This window comes from Dermochelys coriacea, chromosome 6 (assembly GCF_009764565.3).
Source record: "Dermochelys coriacea isolate rDerCor1 chromosome 6, rDerCor1.pri.v4, whole genome shotgun sequence".
NCBI classification, from domain to species: domain Eukaryota; kingdom Metazoa; phylum Chordata; order Testudines; family Dermochelyidae; genus Dermochelys; species Dermochelys coriacea.
The window spans coordinates 115958430-115978091 of NC_050073.1; the positions used below are offsets into that span (position 1 = coordinate 115958430).

Here is a 19662-nt window from a genome sequence, read left to right on the forward strand (position 1 = left end):
TTTACAATTAACAAGTGTGTATACTGTACTTTTTTAAAAAATATACAAAATAGGCATTAAGGCACATTGCAAACTATGGTCCTAAGCCTGGAAACACTTACATATGTGCTTAACTTCCTCAACAGAAAAATTTACGTGCATACACATACTCTAAATACATTTCACATGTACATATTTAGATCCTATACATGCATATAAAACTCATTTTTCACAGATAGTGATGTTTCAAGTGTGTGAATTTGCTAAACTCACTGAAGAAGAAGATAAACCATGCACCAAAATGAAAGCATATCAGATGCCATATTGACCTAACTGAAACAAAACTGTCATGTAATCACGTCTGGAAACAAATTTCCTACTATAATTAGTTAAATCAGCCACCCAATATTTGTGTCCCTTGCATATTTAAAGACTACCTTTAGGTTTGATATTCAATTACGTATTTTGGGTGCTTGATTATTTCCTGCAATTTTACAAATTAACTACCAAAGAGGTATACATTAAGGTTTGGACAAATGGACAAAATGAAATAAAAATATTAAAGGTTCTGCTCCATCATGACAATTCAGGCTGCTGTGTGAAGTTATTTTTTTTTTAAAGTTAAAATATATAGGTTATAGATGAAGCAAACAGGCTTTGGACATGCAGAAAAAACAAGGAAAAAAATCATATTTCAGTGTATGCACTTTGATTATGGTTTAAACAGTAGTTTCAAAATACGTTTTCTAGATGGAACAGATTATGGGATCATGCCCACAGAAGTCAGTGGAAAGATTCCCATTGACTTCAAATGGAAATGGATCAGACCAAAGGAACCTCAGTGTGTTTCAGGTAAGATGCATATTCTGGTAGTGTTCTCATTTTGAACATATGAATTATTTACATGACAACCAGCAAAGTTTGGTGGAGTCTGTATCAGGCAGAAGTTTTGGCACATTAAGAAATATAAAACTCTTTCTTCTAGACTGTAAGGTCTTCAGATAGGGACTGTGTCATTATATATGCTTGTGGTCCCATTCTGCTAGGCACTTTACATTCCTGATTGGGGCCTCTAGATTCTACTGTTATATGAATGCCAATAATTATGAAACGATCATTAAAAGTTACTACAAACCTTATTACAAATTTTTGTTGGAAAGAATCAACTCTGCATGAACACAACTATTATTTAAAAGTAAAGTAAAATCAAAGTAAAAATATCAGACAGAAAAAATAAAGAATTTTTTCCACAACACTTACCCAATCAATTCAATATGCTTAATGTCACAGTGCTCAGAGGGCTTAAAATATCAGGTTGAAGATGACATTAGTTACAATGTTAAAGTCAACAATTACATCTTTTTTTCAAGCTTATGGCAATATTTTCCAAATTAAAAGCAAAACACAAAACACTACCATTTATACAGAGCTTTAATAGGTTAATGACTTCTATTTTTTTTATTTGAAATTTGAAAAATTTGAAAAAAATTAAGACTATCAGACTGCTTTTTCCCCTAAGTGAAAACAGTTTTTAATTATAACCAACATAAAAGTATCAAACTGAAAGATGTAAATTAAGCAAAAATAATTTTTTTTTAAAGTAAGCACTACAACATTTATGTACTGTGTCTGTATCACTCGCATACACAGTGTCTCTCTGTTAGAGTTTGTATACTGAGCTTCAGCCCAGAGAAAAACATTATAACTGAGTGAAAAAAATCTCTGAAAATAAGAGTTTGCAAAACGGCCATAACACAACCTAAAACATATTGACATGAATGGTGACAGCACTGTAACAAGCAAAATAAGATATTCTAATGCTGAAGCTGGAACGTTTTTCTTAGCAGAGCCAGTTTTCTTGTGATGGATCTGATTCAGATCTAAAGTACATTGCCTGCTATATACAATATATAGCTGTACTTCCAAAGCATAATTTCTTTAATGGAAGCCAAGCTGGGGAATTATAAACCATGTTTGAAAACTTGGCATGTTTCTCAAGACAAGTCCAATTATTGAAGCAAGACAACAAATATTTAAATTTGAACGCCTGCTGGGTTTTGTATTGTGGTTCAAGTGATAACATGACAGCAGTTTAAACGTTCTGGTTTTTTCTGCCTTCTCCTTTCAAGCTCAGTTCTCACAAGATTCTTGCTCCCTAATGTAGAAAAAGATTTTTTTTGGATGGATTTTTGACTTCAAAGGCTGCAAAATCAAGCTCAGAAATTACAGGCCTAATTTCCTAGTTGGGAATAACTTCACTAAAATCTATGGAGTTAAAGTAATGTGAAATTTATGACGGAAGAGAATCAGGCTCTATTTTCATATGTGATGAAGAACTCAAACATGACAACAGCATTCTGTGTTCCAGGAACTCCTGTAAATCACAAATTTTTTTAGCATGTGAAATCTAAGGGAAATGTTGGTATCCATACTTTGAAACAGAGCTGAACTGCTTCTACAGGACTTGCTTTCTTCCATTATATAATGTTTGAAACATTTTTCTCTTACCCGCTGTCATTTCCACTTATGAATCCTGCAATTGCACCAGGCAGTTCAGATTTAACAATTAAAAGATAAGATGACATAGCTGTGAACAGAAGTGGAACAGATTTAGTATTGGAATAAGAGCATCTCTCGTAATTACAATTAGCATGGCTTGACCAAAGTGGTTGGAACATAACATCCCAGCTAGTTATTAGACTCAGTGGCACCACAGTCAAAATCAATGCTTTTTTTCCATATACTTCCATTAGAAATATCTACAAATCCACATGCATTGCACCCATTAACTAAAGCAGCAAAGAGATTACTACCACATGAGAATCTTGAAATAAGGAACATTTTCTAGGATACTACAGAAAGGTAGTATGAAACAAATTGGAGAAAAATCCATACAAGTTGGAAAAAAGGGAACTTCTTGCTAAGCTTTCTTCCTTAAACTTGATCTACTACCGGTAGCCTGGCTGCAGCATGGTCTCTTCCCCCTTCTTTTATAAATGAAAAAATATATGTGGGGTACTAAATTATGAGAACAAATCATGAGACTTATTTATATTTAGAAAATATTTTAAATGATGTGCTTTGATTTTTTTTTAAATCAGTCAGTACACTAATATTAATACACATTGCCACAATTTAGGTAACTACACGATTGATATATTTTTACAATACAAAATTACTAATATTTCTGGTAATGAATTATAACAAATATGTAGTCAACTAGGACTTCAAAAGTTGTCCCTGTCCTGCATACCATGGCCACTAGGAATGTAATGGGAATAACAGAGACAGAACTCTGTTACTCCTGCTTAAAAAGCACAGGACACTTTAGAGTCAAAGAAGAATCTCCATTGATTGTCAGCAGCATAGGAATTATGATACACAATTAAGCATTTACGATTCCGTTTAGATGAGGGCAATGATATAGATAAACATACAGTTAATCGTTACTCTCTGTAAAAAGGCCTTGGGGGTAAACAAGAACTCTTACAACTTTCTTCACTATTACTCATTAATATATTACCTCATCTACAACCCATTAGCCTCTAGAAGAGGCTAATTCTCATGTTACTGTGTCTTCACTGTCTGTAAAGGTTTACATATAGTTCCAAGACCAACAGAATATTACGCAGTGATTTGTTCAGTTTTACAGTAGCTTTAAGACACACCTAAAACTACCATGAAGGTACCCCTCCACCCTTCAGAACTGAATGATTTTAGAAATTTGTTGAAGAAGCTTTAAATATTTTTAAAATCTGAAAAACATTTTTTGTATTTAATAAGATTAAAGTTTTAGTCCAGTATACTCAGTTATTTGGGGTTTTTTTTTAAACAATTTAAGTTGAAACAAAATACAGCACATTTCTGAAAGCTGATTTTAAGATTAGACAATAAAAAAATTAAATAGACTGTTCCAATCTTTAAAAGTTAGTAATCACAGAAGCTGCAGCACTGAAACAGTTAATGGTAAATTCTGAAGAGAAGGAATGTGGTCTCTATAGAGAAAGTGAAATGTATTAATACAAAGTGACATGTACCTACAGCAAGGTTAAATTAAAAACAGTTGCTAGGTCACTAAATAAGGAAATATTCACTTCTTTGTATTAAAAAAAAACAAAACTCATTTTTCAAATCTAGAACTGTTTTTCCCTGTTGACACACAGCTGTTGATAAGGCCTGGTGAGAAATTGTATTTGATGTCACCAATTTGATTCTTTTATTATAGAAATTAGATGATATGTGCTATATAAGAATATGTATAATTGAATGTAATTTTTAAAATATCAATATTACAATAGGAAGACAAAGAACTGAATTTTCTGATGCTAACATATAGATACATTCATGCATTATCCCCCCAAAAGGCAGATTTTAAAAACCCCTGAAGTTGAGAAACAGTAACTTCCTTTAAATTACAATTCATCATTAACATTCCATCTGTCTCTCTCTTACTTGTATTATACAATTCATTCCATGTACGCAGGTCTGAAGTTTCAGACATTTATCTCCTTCAGAAAGATTTTTTTAAAATTATAATTTCTATTGCAACTTCAACTGTAGAAAGCTTCAGATTAATGTCAAGTTTAGATTTCCTGCTAATACAAGATGTCACTCTTCCCATACATTTCTATTAGCCTCTGGCTAGCCATTTAATTGCTTATCCTTTGTTGTGTGCTTATCGCTTATCCATTGTTGTATACTTACTGTTTGTTTTTCAAATTGGAGTCCTATTTCATTGAATTTCACTCCCAAGAAGGGAGCTAAATCGTGCAACAAGAAACTTGCATGTGCTAAACATTTGTATATTTCTTAGCTTCTGTATGTATATTAATAAATAATCTAACAAGCTACTTCAGTTTTCTTGTCCAATTTATGTTCTTTTCCTTTTCTCTAAGATATTAAGAAAATCAATGCTGAATGTATTGAGTATATTTATACCCTGAAGCTTACTTAAGATATGAATCTCTCTTTTGGCAACTCATGAGTAAACAGCACTGCACAGGATACCATGCTCTGTTCATTGTTTAAGAGGATAACTCCAGCTTCTTTTTCATATCAACATATACAGTTACATATTTCACAGGAAGAATAGCACTTTGGTAGGTTGAGAAAACCCCAAAAGATTTAAATCAATCAATCAAATATTTTTATTTAAATTAAATACAGGTGGTGTTTTTTTTTTTTTTAATGAACACACTTTAAATTTGAAATTGAAAACCTAAGTTAAGGCCTACATGTATTATAATCTATTAAAATCACGTAAATTAAATACCAAAAATAATATTACACAGTACATGTATTCTGCCAAGCTTTAAGGAAAGTCAAACCACTGAACTGCTGGAAATCACTGACTAGGCATCTGGAACCCGAGTTTACTGAAAAGCTAAACCAGCTTTTGACAGCAGTAGCTTCTTCATTTCAATTTATTCAACTAGTTAGGTTCAATGACTAGTTCATTCAAAAATTATGAAATCAACTGGGAACTGAAAAAAAGCAGGAAAGCTTGTTTTCCTCTTCCAACCTATGAATAATAATTAGGTGTAAGAGGTTGAGATCTAATAGTTCTAAAATCTTGACAGATAGAGTGACCAGAAACAATTAACTTGATTCACTAACTACAGATGATACTTCATTAAATCAGATTTAAATGCAAAACATGTTTTAATAAACTTTGATAAGAAAAATGTGTGTGTTCACTACTTTTAAAGGGAGTCATATATAATAAAAAAAAATCAAATGCTGGTTTTGTACATTTAATTTAATTCAAACAGTGCTTGATACAAATCACAAAAAAAGTTAATCTAGTAAATAAGAAATGCATCCTTTACCATAACAAAACTGTAAAAGTTAAAAATTTGAATAAATATAAATGAAGCTATATAAATTGCTTAAATAAATATGTATAGTGTATCCTGATCAGCAAAAATGCACACCAAATTTAGTGTAGAGTCTCTATTTAGTTGCAAATCAACATATTTAGCGGTTACCAACTAGTCAGAATCAACCTTTCTTTAGGAAAATAAAAAGTACAAATCCATAACAATTAAGACTGATGATTAAAGTCAGCAAGAAGGAAAACTTGATTTAAATCATGATTAAAATTAGTGATTTAAATCACTTTGATTTAATACACCCTGCTTTAATATATTAAACAATATAGAAAAAAAATAAAGAAACTAATCATGGATCCTTTGGAAAAAAACTACAAAAAGGTTAATTAAAGAAATCAGTTTGTTGAAACTAAAGAGGGAACCTTTCCACTGAGATGGGATGTAGCATTAAAAAAAAAAAACAACAAGGTCTATCAACAATTATTTTCCAGTAAGAAGAAAAAAACAACTACAATGTCCACTGGTTTTGTCCAGTGTCTATTAATAAAAGTAGGAGAGAAGGATAGAATCAAAACAGGTATCTTTGGCTACAAAGGAATGATTTTTGTGAGATTTCAAAAATGGCAGATGCAGGCATAAAAACTTCAAGCTATACTGTAAAACTTAAATGCTACCTACACTGGAGAGGACTTAGTGTATAAGGTCCTCTCTCATAAGGGGAACAGATGAGTTGGTCATGAAGCTGAGCTGCTCTACGGCAATTACAAAAGAATACATCATAATCTCTGATTTGCCCCAATAGTAAGGAATTAACATTTTGTGTCATTTGGTTGAGTATTAAAACAGACACTTAAGGGGTCTAAAGAATTATCTATCACATACAAAAAGTTACGTTAAAAGAACATTACGGTTGCAAAGTCAAGCACTCAAAAAATTAGTAAGTGCCAGAAGTAAAGCTGCCTGTGCAATCTGAGTTCAGCCCTCTTACGTATTTATATATATGTATTAGAACAGTTTGGCCAGTATCATGTAGGAAATGTGTGGCAGAGCCAAGGAGAGAATTCAGTTCTCCTGAGTCCCAGTCTAGTGCCTTAAAATTTAAAAGAATGTCTGTTCTCTTCTTGCATACCCTCTGCTTCATTCATTGTCCATCTTTTGCACTGAATGATGCTGCGGTCCTATGGAATAAATGGTACGTGATGATGTAACTAGAGATTGTAACATAATGCTGATGCACAAAGAGGCTGAACTACACTTGGAGAGGCAACCTTAATTTGGGCATTTCGTATTGCTTGATTTAGCAACCTTAATGATCCTTTAATTTAACTTTTTGTGCATAATTACTGCTAGGAACTGGCTGATCAAGAAGAATTAACCAGAGTTGAACTTTATACCAACAACTCAACTTATGGGAATTTTGTAATTCAACATTCCATCAGGGAGAAAAATAATAATCCTTACCACCTTAAAGTTATCAGCCAATAGATTCATCACTGTCCTAAGAGCAACAAGATATCACACTTATCAATATACAGAACTTATTAGCACATTGTGAAATGCTGATGTTGGCTGGCTAGTTTGCAGGATAGGATTTATAATGTATAACGTTAGGCTACTTTGCACCAGGAGTTCTTCATTATGTAGCTGCGGACATCACAACAGGTTAATACTAACTAGAAACACATGTAATAAATGCGTTAGTCAGCATTTCTATACTGTGCATTTATACTGTTTGGCACTCACCATATGTGCCCAGATTTGAAAACGATGGGGGGGAGGGGCGGGGGAGAGAAGAAGAGAGAAAAATTGAGAAAAGTCCAATAAACGCACCACCAATCCTTTCAGGTAGTCCAAACTTAAGCCACCTAAATGGCTTTGCTTTTTGGTTCCCATAATACTAACTTCAGTTTCTTCTCATCATCCTAGTCACAAACAAGGGATTTGCTGCTAAAGTCTAAAGTAGTGACTTGGGAGGATGTATATTCATATTCAAAGGGAACTGTTGGACAGTTCACATGATTGTTCCTTCCTTATACTTGGGTTGGTGATATACCCTTTAAAACAAAATCTCATGGTTGGAAAGAATGAGCCTTATTCCCTCTGGCTACTTGTTCTCAATCAACTAGTTCAGTTTGTTACATTATTATTAATACCTTGCATCTTTATAATGCCTCATGCAAAAAATCCCCAAAGCACTTTACTAACTTTATACACAGGAGAGGAGTGAAGTGAGGAATAGAAACAGACTTTGTAAAAACCTCTCTGTCAAGACACTGATCTCTTGGTCAGAAGAGACGAGAGAACTGTGAAGTGGGAGATGGGGGACACTAAGACAGCAGAGCAGTCTTGTCTTGTGGAACTGGGCGAATACCAGATCAGTAAGGTGTCTCCTCACAGATTCCAGGCAGCACAGAAGACGGAAAGAAAAGTAACAATTGTATTCTCTTGCTAGAGAGAATCTGATCAATAAAGTCCTGTTCATTTCAAAACACTGAGAAGAAAGGTTAAAAACTAAAATAAGGGCGGGGGTAAACCTACTTAAAAGTTACACTAGGCCAAAAAACAAACCAAAAAAAACCCCTATCACTGAGAAACTGAGCTGGACTGCTCAGATTAAATTGGATTTTTCATAGAAACTAATGCAACAACAGATATTTGAACTTTTACATTTCCCTCTGTAGATAAAATGACCTTCTTACCAATAGTCTGTTCTGACCCAATGGATGCAAGAGAAAGTGTCCATCTAAATAATGCGATGTCAGGAGATGGGAGTTGCCAATGCAAGTGAAATAGGAGAGTGGAATGCTGAATTTTTAGTAGGCAATTCTGTTTCATGGGGATTTGGAGTGGGGCTGAGGGAGAGGAACATTACAGTATCTCCATGGGCGGCTAATCCAATAGGCTGGGGAAAGCTGTGCCTTCCCAAACAGCCCCGTGGGGCCCAGCCTACGCTCCTCCCCAAAGCCACCTCCTGCTCGCCCTTCCCCCTTGGTCCCAGCCCAGGTGGCAGGCTGCTCCTCTTCAGTGCTGCTGAGGCTTGGGTGGCTGGGACTTGGGGTGGCTGGGGCCGCCCTGTGCTCGGGGGGCCAGGGAGGGAAGCGGGAGGCTAGCCTCCCCCAGCTGGCAGTTCACCTGCTGCCCATGAGTATCTCCATCTACCCATCTGAAAATCAAAACAATACTATAAGCAAACTGCGAAGAGAAGAGGAGCAGAAGAAATGAAGTGTGAATGCTACCAAAAATCCATGAGCTACTTTGTCCCTCATACTGCATGACTCTTCTGTTTATCCTCAAAGGGGTAGCCGTGTTAGTGTGGAGCTGTAAAAGTGGCAGAGTTTCCTTTGGCACCTGATAGACTAACAGACATATTGGAGCATGAGCTTTTGTGGGTGAATACCCACTTCATCAGATGCACCCACGAAAGCTCATGCTCCAATACGTCTGTTAGTCTATAAGGTGCCACAGGACTCTCTGCCACTCTTCTGTTTATGTCAGTTTCTAAGGCAGGGGTTCTCAAACTGGGGGTCGTGACCCCTCAGGGGTTGCGAGGCTATTACATGGGGGGTCACGCCTGTCAGCTTCCACCCCAAGCCCCGCTTTGCCTCCAACATTTATAACAGTGTTTAATGTAAAAAAAATTGTGTTTTTAATGGGGGGGGTGGTCACACTCAGGGGCTTGCAGTGTGAAAGGGGTCATCAATACAAAAGTTTGAGAACCATTAAGGCATCCATCCCATGCATTCGGTATGTATAAAAATATTATACAATCAAAACAAAGTCTTGAAGGCTCTCCCACTCAATATTTATGAAAAGAATATATTTCCTTTAGCAGAAATCTACAAAATCACTGGAGCTGCATGTATTTAGTTTAAAACAGTACTAAAAAAAAACAACCAACACCACCACAGATTTAGTGCTTGTCTGCATGGGAAAGGTGTACTGATAGAAGGCAGGGTGAATATAATCTGCTATAAATTATACCAATAGAACTTCCTGTGCGGACTATCTTATTCCAGTATGAGAGTCTTTTTCCAGTTTAGTTTATGTCACTTTGGAAGTGATTTAAATAAAGCTGAAAACAGCCACTCTGATTCTGGAATAAAAGCATCCACATGTGGGAGTTATACTGGTGTAACTATGGTGGTATAACTACAAATAGACCAGTCTAATAGGAAAAATGTCTCATGTAGACAAGCTCTAAATGTATTAAATCTGCAGATAGATATAAGAATTATTTTTTCTTAAAAGTCTTAATTTTTTCACTGTGTCAAAAATCCCTGAATTACATTCACTACATTATGAAAATACAGCATAATTGTTCTTTCTGGCCTCGATTGTTAATTTAGTATGGCAATTGATAAACCTGCCTTTATTTAAGGAAGCTCTACACTGGAAATCCTCAGTTTAAAACAATAAGGCTAATTAGCTTTCAGGTCAAACACAAACTGCAGCATGCATTCCAGTTTGCTTAAAAACAGGATTTGATTTTCTGTATTTGGGGGAAGGTCAGTAACTTCTTAAAGGATTAACCAATCCAGTCTTTAGCAAAGAGATGCACTATGTCTTCCCTTCCACTCTATGGAGGTGTTAATTTATTCAAATAGGTTGGTAGAATATGTACTCTGATGGGAGAGACAAGGATGCAATCCCTGATTTTCTCACTATATTTGCCATATTTAAATTCCTCTGGATTAGCACTTTTTAAACGAGACAAAATGCTATTTACAATACATTTTCAATTAAATGACGAATGAACTCTGAGCAGAATAAAAGGTAACTTGCAAAGCAGAAAAACATGACTATCTTGATCATAGTTTGAGTATTTTAACTCCACGGTGTAAAATATGCCACTTCAACATTGGCAGAAGCAAGATAATACTGTAGTTTTATATACAAGTTACGTAAATTGCACTGTGTACAAAATTCATCACTGGAGCTACGAGTATGTTTAACCAAGCTTATACAAGTTACAAATTCCTTCTTCCCTAATTTAGGCTCCCTCCAATTCTCCCACTGTCTTTACTGTAATAAATGTAAATCCAAGTTAAATCTAAAAAAAGGCCCTCTCTTCAGCATAACCAGCCTAAGACTGCTAATTTGCAGCACTTAAGAAAATACAAACAAAAACCCAACATCACAACTTCATGTTAGTGCTGTGCTCTGACTGGCCAGCAGATGGCGTTGAGAGAGCATTGCTGGAAAAGCACATTACCCACACCTCTACAAACCCCCCAAAAAAGTCTCTTATGCAGACCCTTTCCTAGATTTAGCTCTTTTTTATACCTAAGAAAAGTCTGCCAAATGTTGACTATTTTAATAGCAAAAAATCTCAAACAAAAAAGAAATCAGAATTTTAATATTCAGTAACATATTCAACATCATTTATTGAAATTTGCTTCAGTTTAGTCGAATGTCTTCATGTGTTGTTCATTTTGTTGATCATATTAACAGACTGTAAAATGTCTGCGGTATCTGTAGAACATCTGTTTAAAATGCATAGTATGCAAGCAAACAGCATAACTCAAGATAGAGCTAGGCTTGCAGGATGTAAAACGACCACCATTACTGGAGTTTCCTTTCCCGATACCCTTTGGTGTTCATCAATTTGTCTTTGCTTTTAGTTTAGAATCTGACTGGAAACAGTTTTTGATGTTTTCAAAGAGGAAATAATTTTGCACCTTTTGAGAGCAGCTGACTGCAGGTAAATAATTTAAACTTGTAGAAGGCACAATTGGAAACCATTATAAACTAACTAATCTTCTTCAGCACTAGAATTTGCTAAATCTTTGTAAAATGAAATTTTGTTTTCACATGAGTTTCTCAAATCAAACGTAATTCCATGGAGCTGCAAATACTGATCATTTGGATACAACAAACAAAAAGCAGGCAGGTAACCCAAACTGATCTTTAACAAAAGAATTCCACTGTACACCTCAGACTGTTGTTGCAAAAAATCCCTGTGGAGATCATCTGTGTTCAACTGCAGTATTTAATTCCAGCTGCTATTGCATATAGTATTATTAAATTCATGTTCTCAAAATTTGTTTCTATCTATCAAAACTTCCAGGTTCCATGTGATCAGTCAGACCACCCTACAGCAATGATCTTCAGCTAGTGCCAGTCTTTAGCCTGGAGAAATAAGCTGTAAAACTCCACCCACATAATTCCTGCTTTAGACCTCAATGCTGAAGATTTGTTAGTGTTGGCAACAGATTGTGAAATGCTCTTGCGCAATACTTTATGATGTGTCTCTCCATTTTCCACAAATCTTGCTAAAATACTTCACTCTCCAACTTCATTCACTATATGCTGTCATATCCCTACTGACACACGTTATTGCAGGAGAGGACAATTAATCAGAGGGTATTTTTTAAAATGAGAAATCTTTGAGAGCTTTTGCTTGGGGAAGAATTCCTTCTCATTGTCCTGCCCCCTTCCATGGAGTAGCTGCCCAAAACCTGGCAGATCCTTCAGGATCTAGGGGAACCCACAGGATGCAGAACCCTGGCTCTGGCCCTCTGCACCGCTCTCACTGCTACACAGACACACAACTCCCTTGGAGCTTCAATAGCAGGGGCTCCCTCTAGATTCAGTTACTTCTGGAGAGGATTATGTAACAGAATAAACATTGATGGGTTTTTTAAATTAAAAAATTGATGTTTTAAAATGTCAAATCTGATTTTTTAATTTAAAATACATTTTTCTTTTAAAAAATAAACCCATTTAAAATTACAACTTTACTATACTCTATTAAAATCACTTAAATTAAATAAAAAAAATATTCAAACAGTACATCTTTGCTCCTGAAGTTTCGAAGAAAATCATACCACTGACTCTCTTTGAAAAATCACTGAATAAGCACTGGAATCAGAGTTTGTTGAAGGGCTAAATCAGCTTTTGAGAGTAGTAGCCTCTTTTGCAGGTGCAGAGATAATATTTTCTTCTTTTCAGTTTATTCCACATCCCACTAGTTCAGTTCAACAACTAGTTTATTCAAAGTTTGAGAAACCTGTTGGGAGCTGAAAAAGCGGGAACATTTATATTCCTCTTCCAATCTAAGAATAAAAACAAGGTGTGATAGGAGATCTAACAGTTCTAAAATCTTGAAGGTCATGGTGACTAGAAACCATCAGTTGACTTCACTAATGACAGATAATACTTCCTTTGTTTAATAAGTCATTTTTATATGTAAAACATGTTTTAATTAATTTTTTTCCTTATGTGGCCAGCACATTTAATGTAATTGTATTTAACTAACAAAAACATTTTTAAAATGATGATTTTGTAGATTTTTAATTGAATTTCAATTTCCATCCAAATGCAGCTTGACACAAATCATAAGTAAAAATATTAATCATCTAGAGAATAAGAAATGCATCTCAACATAATAAAAGTAGTAAAAATCAAGAATTGGAATAAATATATAATTGCTTAAATAATGTGTATTAGTATAGTATAGCCTCCTGATTAGCAAAAAAAGGACCAAATCATACCGTAGCAGGGCTAGTCACCTCTTGAATGTCCCCACATGGCCAGGAGTAGCTCTGTGGCACCCTGCCTCAGTATCCCCTCTTGGGTAACTGAAGGACTCCATACAGTCTTATCCTCTAATCCATCAACATGGTTTATTACCAGAATGTAGTTCAAAACAGTTCATGATAAAGTCCCAACAAATATTCCATTTATCACCCAAGTGCAAACACCCAACACATCTTTGACCCTCAATGCCACATATACCACACACTGGCACCTTCAGCCATGGCCTCTTTGCCAGTCCTCTTCGGTCCCTCTGCCAGGACAGCCACCCCACACCTTCCAGCTGGAGTGCAACCCTGCTCTTCCCAGTGGAATCATCCACATGTTGGGACATCATTCTTGCCAGAGGAGCATCTCTTAACTCCCTCTGGCCCTCTCACTGTTCCCTAAGGTTCAGCCTTTCAGTGCTGAGACATCAGTCTTGGCTCCAGCTTGGAAACAGCAGGCACCTGCTGCCTTCAGCCCTGGCTTGAGGAGAAACCCCTCTTGCTACTCTCATAGATTGATAGATACTAAGGTCAGAAGGGACCATTCCGATCATCTAGTCCGACCTCCTGCACAGCGCAGGCCACAGAATCTCACCCACCCACTCCTATGAAAAACCTCACCTACGTCTGAGCTATTGAAGTCCTTAAATCATGGTTCAAAGACTTCAAGGAGCAGAGAAGCCTCCCTCAAGTCAACCATGCCCCATGCTACAGAGGAAGGCGAAAAACCTCCAGGGCCTCTCCAATCTGCCCTGGAGGAAAACTCCCTCCTGACCCCAAACATGGCAATCAGCCAAACCCTGAGCATATGGGCAAGATTCACCAGCCAGATACTACAGAAAATTCTTTCCTGGGTAATTCAGATCCCATCCATCTAATATCCCATCTCAGGGGATTTGGCCTATTTACCCTGAATATTTAAAGATCAATTACTTACCAAAATCCCATTATCCCATCATACCATCTCCTCCATAAACTTATCGAGTAGAATCTTAAAACCAGATAGATCTTTTGCCCCCACTGCTTCCCTTGGAAGGCTATTCCAAAACTTCACTCCTCTGATGGTTAAAAACCTTCATCTGATTTCAAGTCTAAACTTCCTGGTGGCCAGTTTATACCCATTTGTTCTTGTGTCCACATTGGTGCTGAGCTGAAATAATTCCTCTCCCTCTCCTGTATTTATCCCTCTAATATATTTATAGAGAGCAATCATATCTCCCCTCAACCTTCTTTTAGTTAGGCTAAACAAGCCAAGCTCCTTAAGTCTCCTTTCATAAGACAAGTTTTCCATTCCTCAGATCATCCCAGTAGCCCTTCTCTGTACCTGCTCCAGTTTGAATTCATCCTTTTTAAACTCTCCTTGCCTTCAGCCTTCTCCCAGGAACCGCAGCCAGTCTCCTCTCTCTGGCAGCTCTCATCTGCCCCTCTCCCAACTGACTCATGTCTGGGTTCTAAGGTTACCTTCATTCATTGGTGCCCTCTCTTCTCTAGAGCTCAGATACCCTCTTTTAAGCCCAACTGAAGTGAGCTGAGGCAGCACAGGTACTGTCCCTCTTCCTCTTAAAAGGCCAGTGGCACCCTGTGACACATACTAACTAATGAGAATGAACCATGGTTTTCAAAGTAACTAAAAAGTATAAATGCAGAACAAGATTAAAATTAATTATGTAAATCAAGATTTCCTGCTTGCTGATTTAAGTCAAAAATCAGTGATTTAAATCAATCCACCCTCTTATGTAAATAAGTGAATACAGCCTGGTGCTGTGGTAACCGAGTATCTTCCCTGGGACAAAGTGATTTTTTCCCCCCTCCTCTCACACATGCGGACTCAGAACTGAATGGAGAGCCCGTCAGGGGGGATGTGTGTAGATGGAATAGACAACAGCCCTCCTCCCCCCTTTCAGCACGGCAGGCCTGAAATGTACACCTATAGCAGAGGTGGACAAACTATGGCCCACGTCCAGCCCGCAGGACCCTCCGGGCTGGCCTCTGAGCTCCTGGCCCGGGAGGCTAGTCCCCAGCCCCTCCCCCGCTGTTCCCCCTCCCGTGCAGCCTCAGCTCACTGCGCTGCTGGTGCCATGCTGCAAGGGGGGCTGCAAGCTCCTGGGATAGCGCAGCTGCAAAGCCCGGCCTGACCCGGTGCTCTGTGCTGCGCAGAGGCAAGGCTGTAGCTCCAGGCAGCGTGGTAAGGGGTTAAGGTAGGGGGGTTGGATAGAGGGCAGGGGAGTTCGGGGTGGTGGTCGGGGGAGGGGGTGTGGATAGGGGTTGGGGCGGTCAGAGAGCGGGGAACAGGGAGGTTGAATGGGGGCAGGGGTCCCAGAAGGGCAGTCAGGAAGGAGAGGAGGGGTTGGATGGGGTGGAAGGGGGCAGTCAGGAGGCGAGAAGCAGGAGGGGTAGGATGGGGTCAGGGGCTGGGCCGGGCCAGGCTATGCCTGGCTGTTTGGGGAGGCACAACCTCCCCTAACCAGCCCTCCATACAGTTTTGGAAACCCGATGTGGTCCTCAGGCCAAAAGGTTTGCCCGCCTCTGACCTAGATGATCATTCTATGCATGGATCTCAGGAGGCGGTGGGAAGTGAGACAGTACAGGACATGGATAGGACAACATGATGATCTGGCATCATGCAACTTCCTATCTATAGCCAAATTCTGCAACCCCTTCTCATGCTAAGTAGCACTTATAAGAATAGTCCCATTGAAGTCAGTGGGACTATTTGAGTGACTAACTATTACTAGTTATTCAATTAGACTTATAAGTGTGGAAAAAAGAAAAATCATGTTTAAAAACTTTAGAGTGACAAATCCCAAGCTCTATCCCTAACTTTGAATTCCCTGGCTTCCGATTGCTTATGTCTCAACTTTAACTTTTAAAATGACTATTAAGGAAATTTTTTTTAAGGCTGATTGATCTAAATTTGAGTTACTATTCCTTTTCTTATAGCTGTTTGTAAAAAACAAGCAAGTTTTTCTTTTGTCAATGCTTCTTTGCACAGTAGTAAAGTCAGCATCCCCATATAAACAAACAAACCAGTGGGTATGTGCAATAAAGTTATTAAAAATAAGAAGTTTGCTTTCAACTCTGCAAGATGTTTTTTGCTTTGGGTTTTTTTTTTTTTAAATAACCATGAGAAAAAGGCTTCTTAAAGTTTATGAAAAAACAAACAAAAAACAAAACCTAGAACACTAAAGGCATCCTTTTAAACACGGTTTAAAAAAAAAAAAGTTAAATAAAATCTCCACTCCAATTGAGTGTAAGTCATTTCCATATATTCTGGTTACTTTTACAAATAATGAGACCATACTGAAAAATAATGCCTAACCTACATTCTGAAAGTGCCAATAATCTTCTTTGTAATGAGATTCAATATGATACAATATTCCCAGCTCTGATGGTAAACTGAGAACATTTTATTTCTAATCGTACTCTGAAATTTAAGACATTGATACAGCTTGAAAGACTATTGAAGGGTCATGGCTTTGCTGGATGCAAAGAAACAAGGGCGGGGGGATGGGACATCAAAGAAAGGGCTGAACATAAAGAAGTCCGTACTGATAAGTCTAGAGGCATCCCTTCAGGACAAACTAAAATCAAAGGCCTGACCCCTCTCACTGAGAAACCCATGGAAGGGGAACAAAAAGGCAAGAAAACTTCCTGTACCTTAATTGTCTCCTCAAGGGTCGAGAAGATGGAGTTTTTGATTGGGAGAGGCCTCCTAATCCTGGAAATCTGTTAGATACTAGGAGAGCCAATTGTAAGGATGGCTCCTGACCACTGCACGGCTTCACTAGCTCCCACCTATCCCCTGGCAGCACACTTCCAAAGGACCATGCTGCTATTGGCTGAGTCTCTTTGAGACAGTAGAAATAGCAGCTGCTGGGGAGGGAGGATTCATTGAGAGTGAAAACAAAGTTCCCACAGGATACCAGGAGATGGAGGAAGTGTCATGGAGGCTGCATTCCCCATCCCTACCTCCAATTAAACAAGTCAGAGTGCCTCTTTATGCAAAGGGGGGTGCTTTTGGTCTAGCAACACTACATTGATTCAGTTTGGGAAAAATCGCCTATCCTTATCTGTAAAATGGGTTAATCTTTGCAAAGATCTTAAATGTATGAGGGAAGGAAATACGTGTACCATTCTCCTATACAAAAGATCTTTGCATTAAATCCTGAGAACCAAAAGACAGAAGATTTGGAAAGTGACAGGCATTTTTAAATATTTGAAAGAATGCTTTCCAATTGTGAAATGCTTTCCAGTTGAAAGAATGCTTTCCAGTTGTTACACCTTGAATTAACCTGTTAAACAGAAATGAAATTCTTGGCAGAACAGGTCAAGACCCCTGGCAGAGAAGTCCATTGCAGAAGATGGAATAAGTAGTTTGATAATATCCAACATGCAACAGCTTGGGCCTCTAGCATGACTAAACTGAGTTTTATTAAAAATGACACACAGAGAAGGTTATGAACTGTTATGGGGATGAAATAAGACTCAAATTTCCTTTGACCGCATAGCCTTGTACTAGATCCCAGAGTCACCTGAACCTTCACTATGTATCCCCTCTTTGTCTAAAAGCATTTATTTAGTGGTCCAGTCAAATGGTAAAGGAAATTTAAAAATCCGTTCATAGCTACATAACATCCTCTAAAACCTGCATGAATAAATAATCTTTAGACCTTGGAATTAATGTGTTTGCTCCTGTCTGAAATTAATTCCAGGATTTTTATAGCCATTTAAATTAAGTAGTTTTCATTACTAGCAATTTTAGTAAAGGCAGGCCAATCATAAAAGCAGTCACTTGGTCTACTTCTACGTCCATTTTGTAATAAGTCCAGGTACTCTGATAATTACTGCTTGTTCTTTATAGACAGACACTGGAACACGGTTTCTCTGAGTCATTATAAATGACTGTCTGCATCCTCTTTCCTAATCTTTTTCTTTTGTTTTCAGCATATTTCCTGCTTTCATCCAGGAGAAAGAATCCAGTTTAAACCTAAGCATTCCACAGCAGTCAGTCACTCTCTTTAACTCTACCTTTTAAACCTACCTTCTTTTGGACTCTACTCTTAATATTTCTGTGAGTACTCCTACTTTATTCATATGCTGGTTGCTAATTGGGATTTACATGTTTATAACTATGTATTTTATTAGGAAATGTACTAAGATGGCAAAAAAGAACTACCGACATATAGCTAGATTACACAGCAGATGACAAAACTGATTAGTGTGAAAAACAGACCACATTATGAACAATAAATGTATAATCAACACAAAATCTCAAACCAACCAAAAACGGAGAAAAACTACCATTAAGCTAGCATACACAGCATTCTATGGTTCAGTAAACAGAAGCCATTAAAACAATTAAATTCAAAGGCCAACCTTTTATGCTTGTATTCATCTCGTCATGGGTAGGAATTGCAGGGTAAAGAGCATGTGATGTGACAAAGTGTACCTAGTGTAGCACTTGTGCATAACAAGATCTCATAAACCTTGCCTGTAAATTTCCTCTTTTTGTCAGCCTCTCTCACAAGTATAATTTTACCTAAATGTAGCCTTGTGTTTATAAACACCCCAAAGCACACATACCCCACTATGAAATTTCTTACCTCCAATATTCTGAATAATTATCGTACTTCCCACAATAACCTATAAAAAAATTGATTTCTTTAGAAAGGGAAAGGAAAACTTAAATCAAAACTTCAGTCTAACAGTCAAATTGCATATTGATTATCTTAAACCAAAACATAGAACTGATAAATAGTACTGAAAGGAAGGGTGTCTTCTGTTTATTTAACACATATGGAAACAAATGTAATATAACAGCAAAAAATCTTCACCTGAATACTGTATTTTTATTTTGAGATGACAGAACAAAAGTAGTTATAAATGAAGTCTGCTCTGTAGACTGCTCATTTTTGTATCATTCAGAGGGCATTTGAGTATAGTCTAATAATTTTTTAAGAACTTTGCTGCATCTGTCATTCGCCTCTAAAGAGACAATCAGATAGTACATGCGAATCTCTTCCGTGTCAGCCTCATCAGAGGCTATGAATATTTGATTCTGAACCTTAAACCTCATTTTCTCTTTAGAATATTAAAAATTTACTCTTAGATCAGCAAAAAGAAAAGGAGGACTTGTGGCACCTTAGAGACTAACAAATTTGAGCATAAGCTTTCGTGAGCTACAGCTCTTAGATCAGGGATTTTTTTAAATTTAAATTTTTGTTTATTTGTAGGACCAGTGCTGGGAAAGAAGTTTACTAGTCCAGAAAGCACTGAACTGATCCAAAGTATATCTAGCCTTTACAGTTATGAGAAAAGACCTTAATATT

At 37.2% G+C, this 19662-nt stretch overlaps 1 protein-coding gene across 13 annotated transcripts in view; it reads right to left on the bottom strand.

Moving 5' to 3' along the window:
• SLC38A6 (solute carrier family 38 member 6) overlaps positions 1-19662 on the bottom strand; it is a 52836-nt gene that overhangs the window by 20344 nt on the left and 12830 nt on the right. For all 13 annotated transcript variants that reach the window (XR_006282363.1, XR_005293617.2, XR_005293618.2 and 10 more), the window contains 2 exons: positions 18937-18976; positions 2488-2566 (listed from right to left, as the gene is read on the bottom strand). Coding sequence is in view for 9 of the 13 variants with exons in the window: in XM_038406537.2 (XP_038262465.1) it covers positions 2488-2566; positions 18937-18976 (119 nt within the window). In the remaining 4 variants the exon portion in view is untranslated. The remainder of the gene's footprint in view (positions 1-2487; positions 2567-18936; positions 18977-19662) is intronic.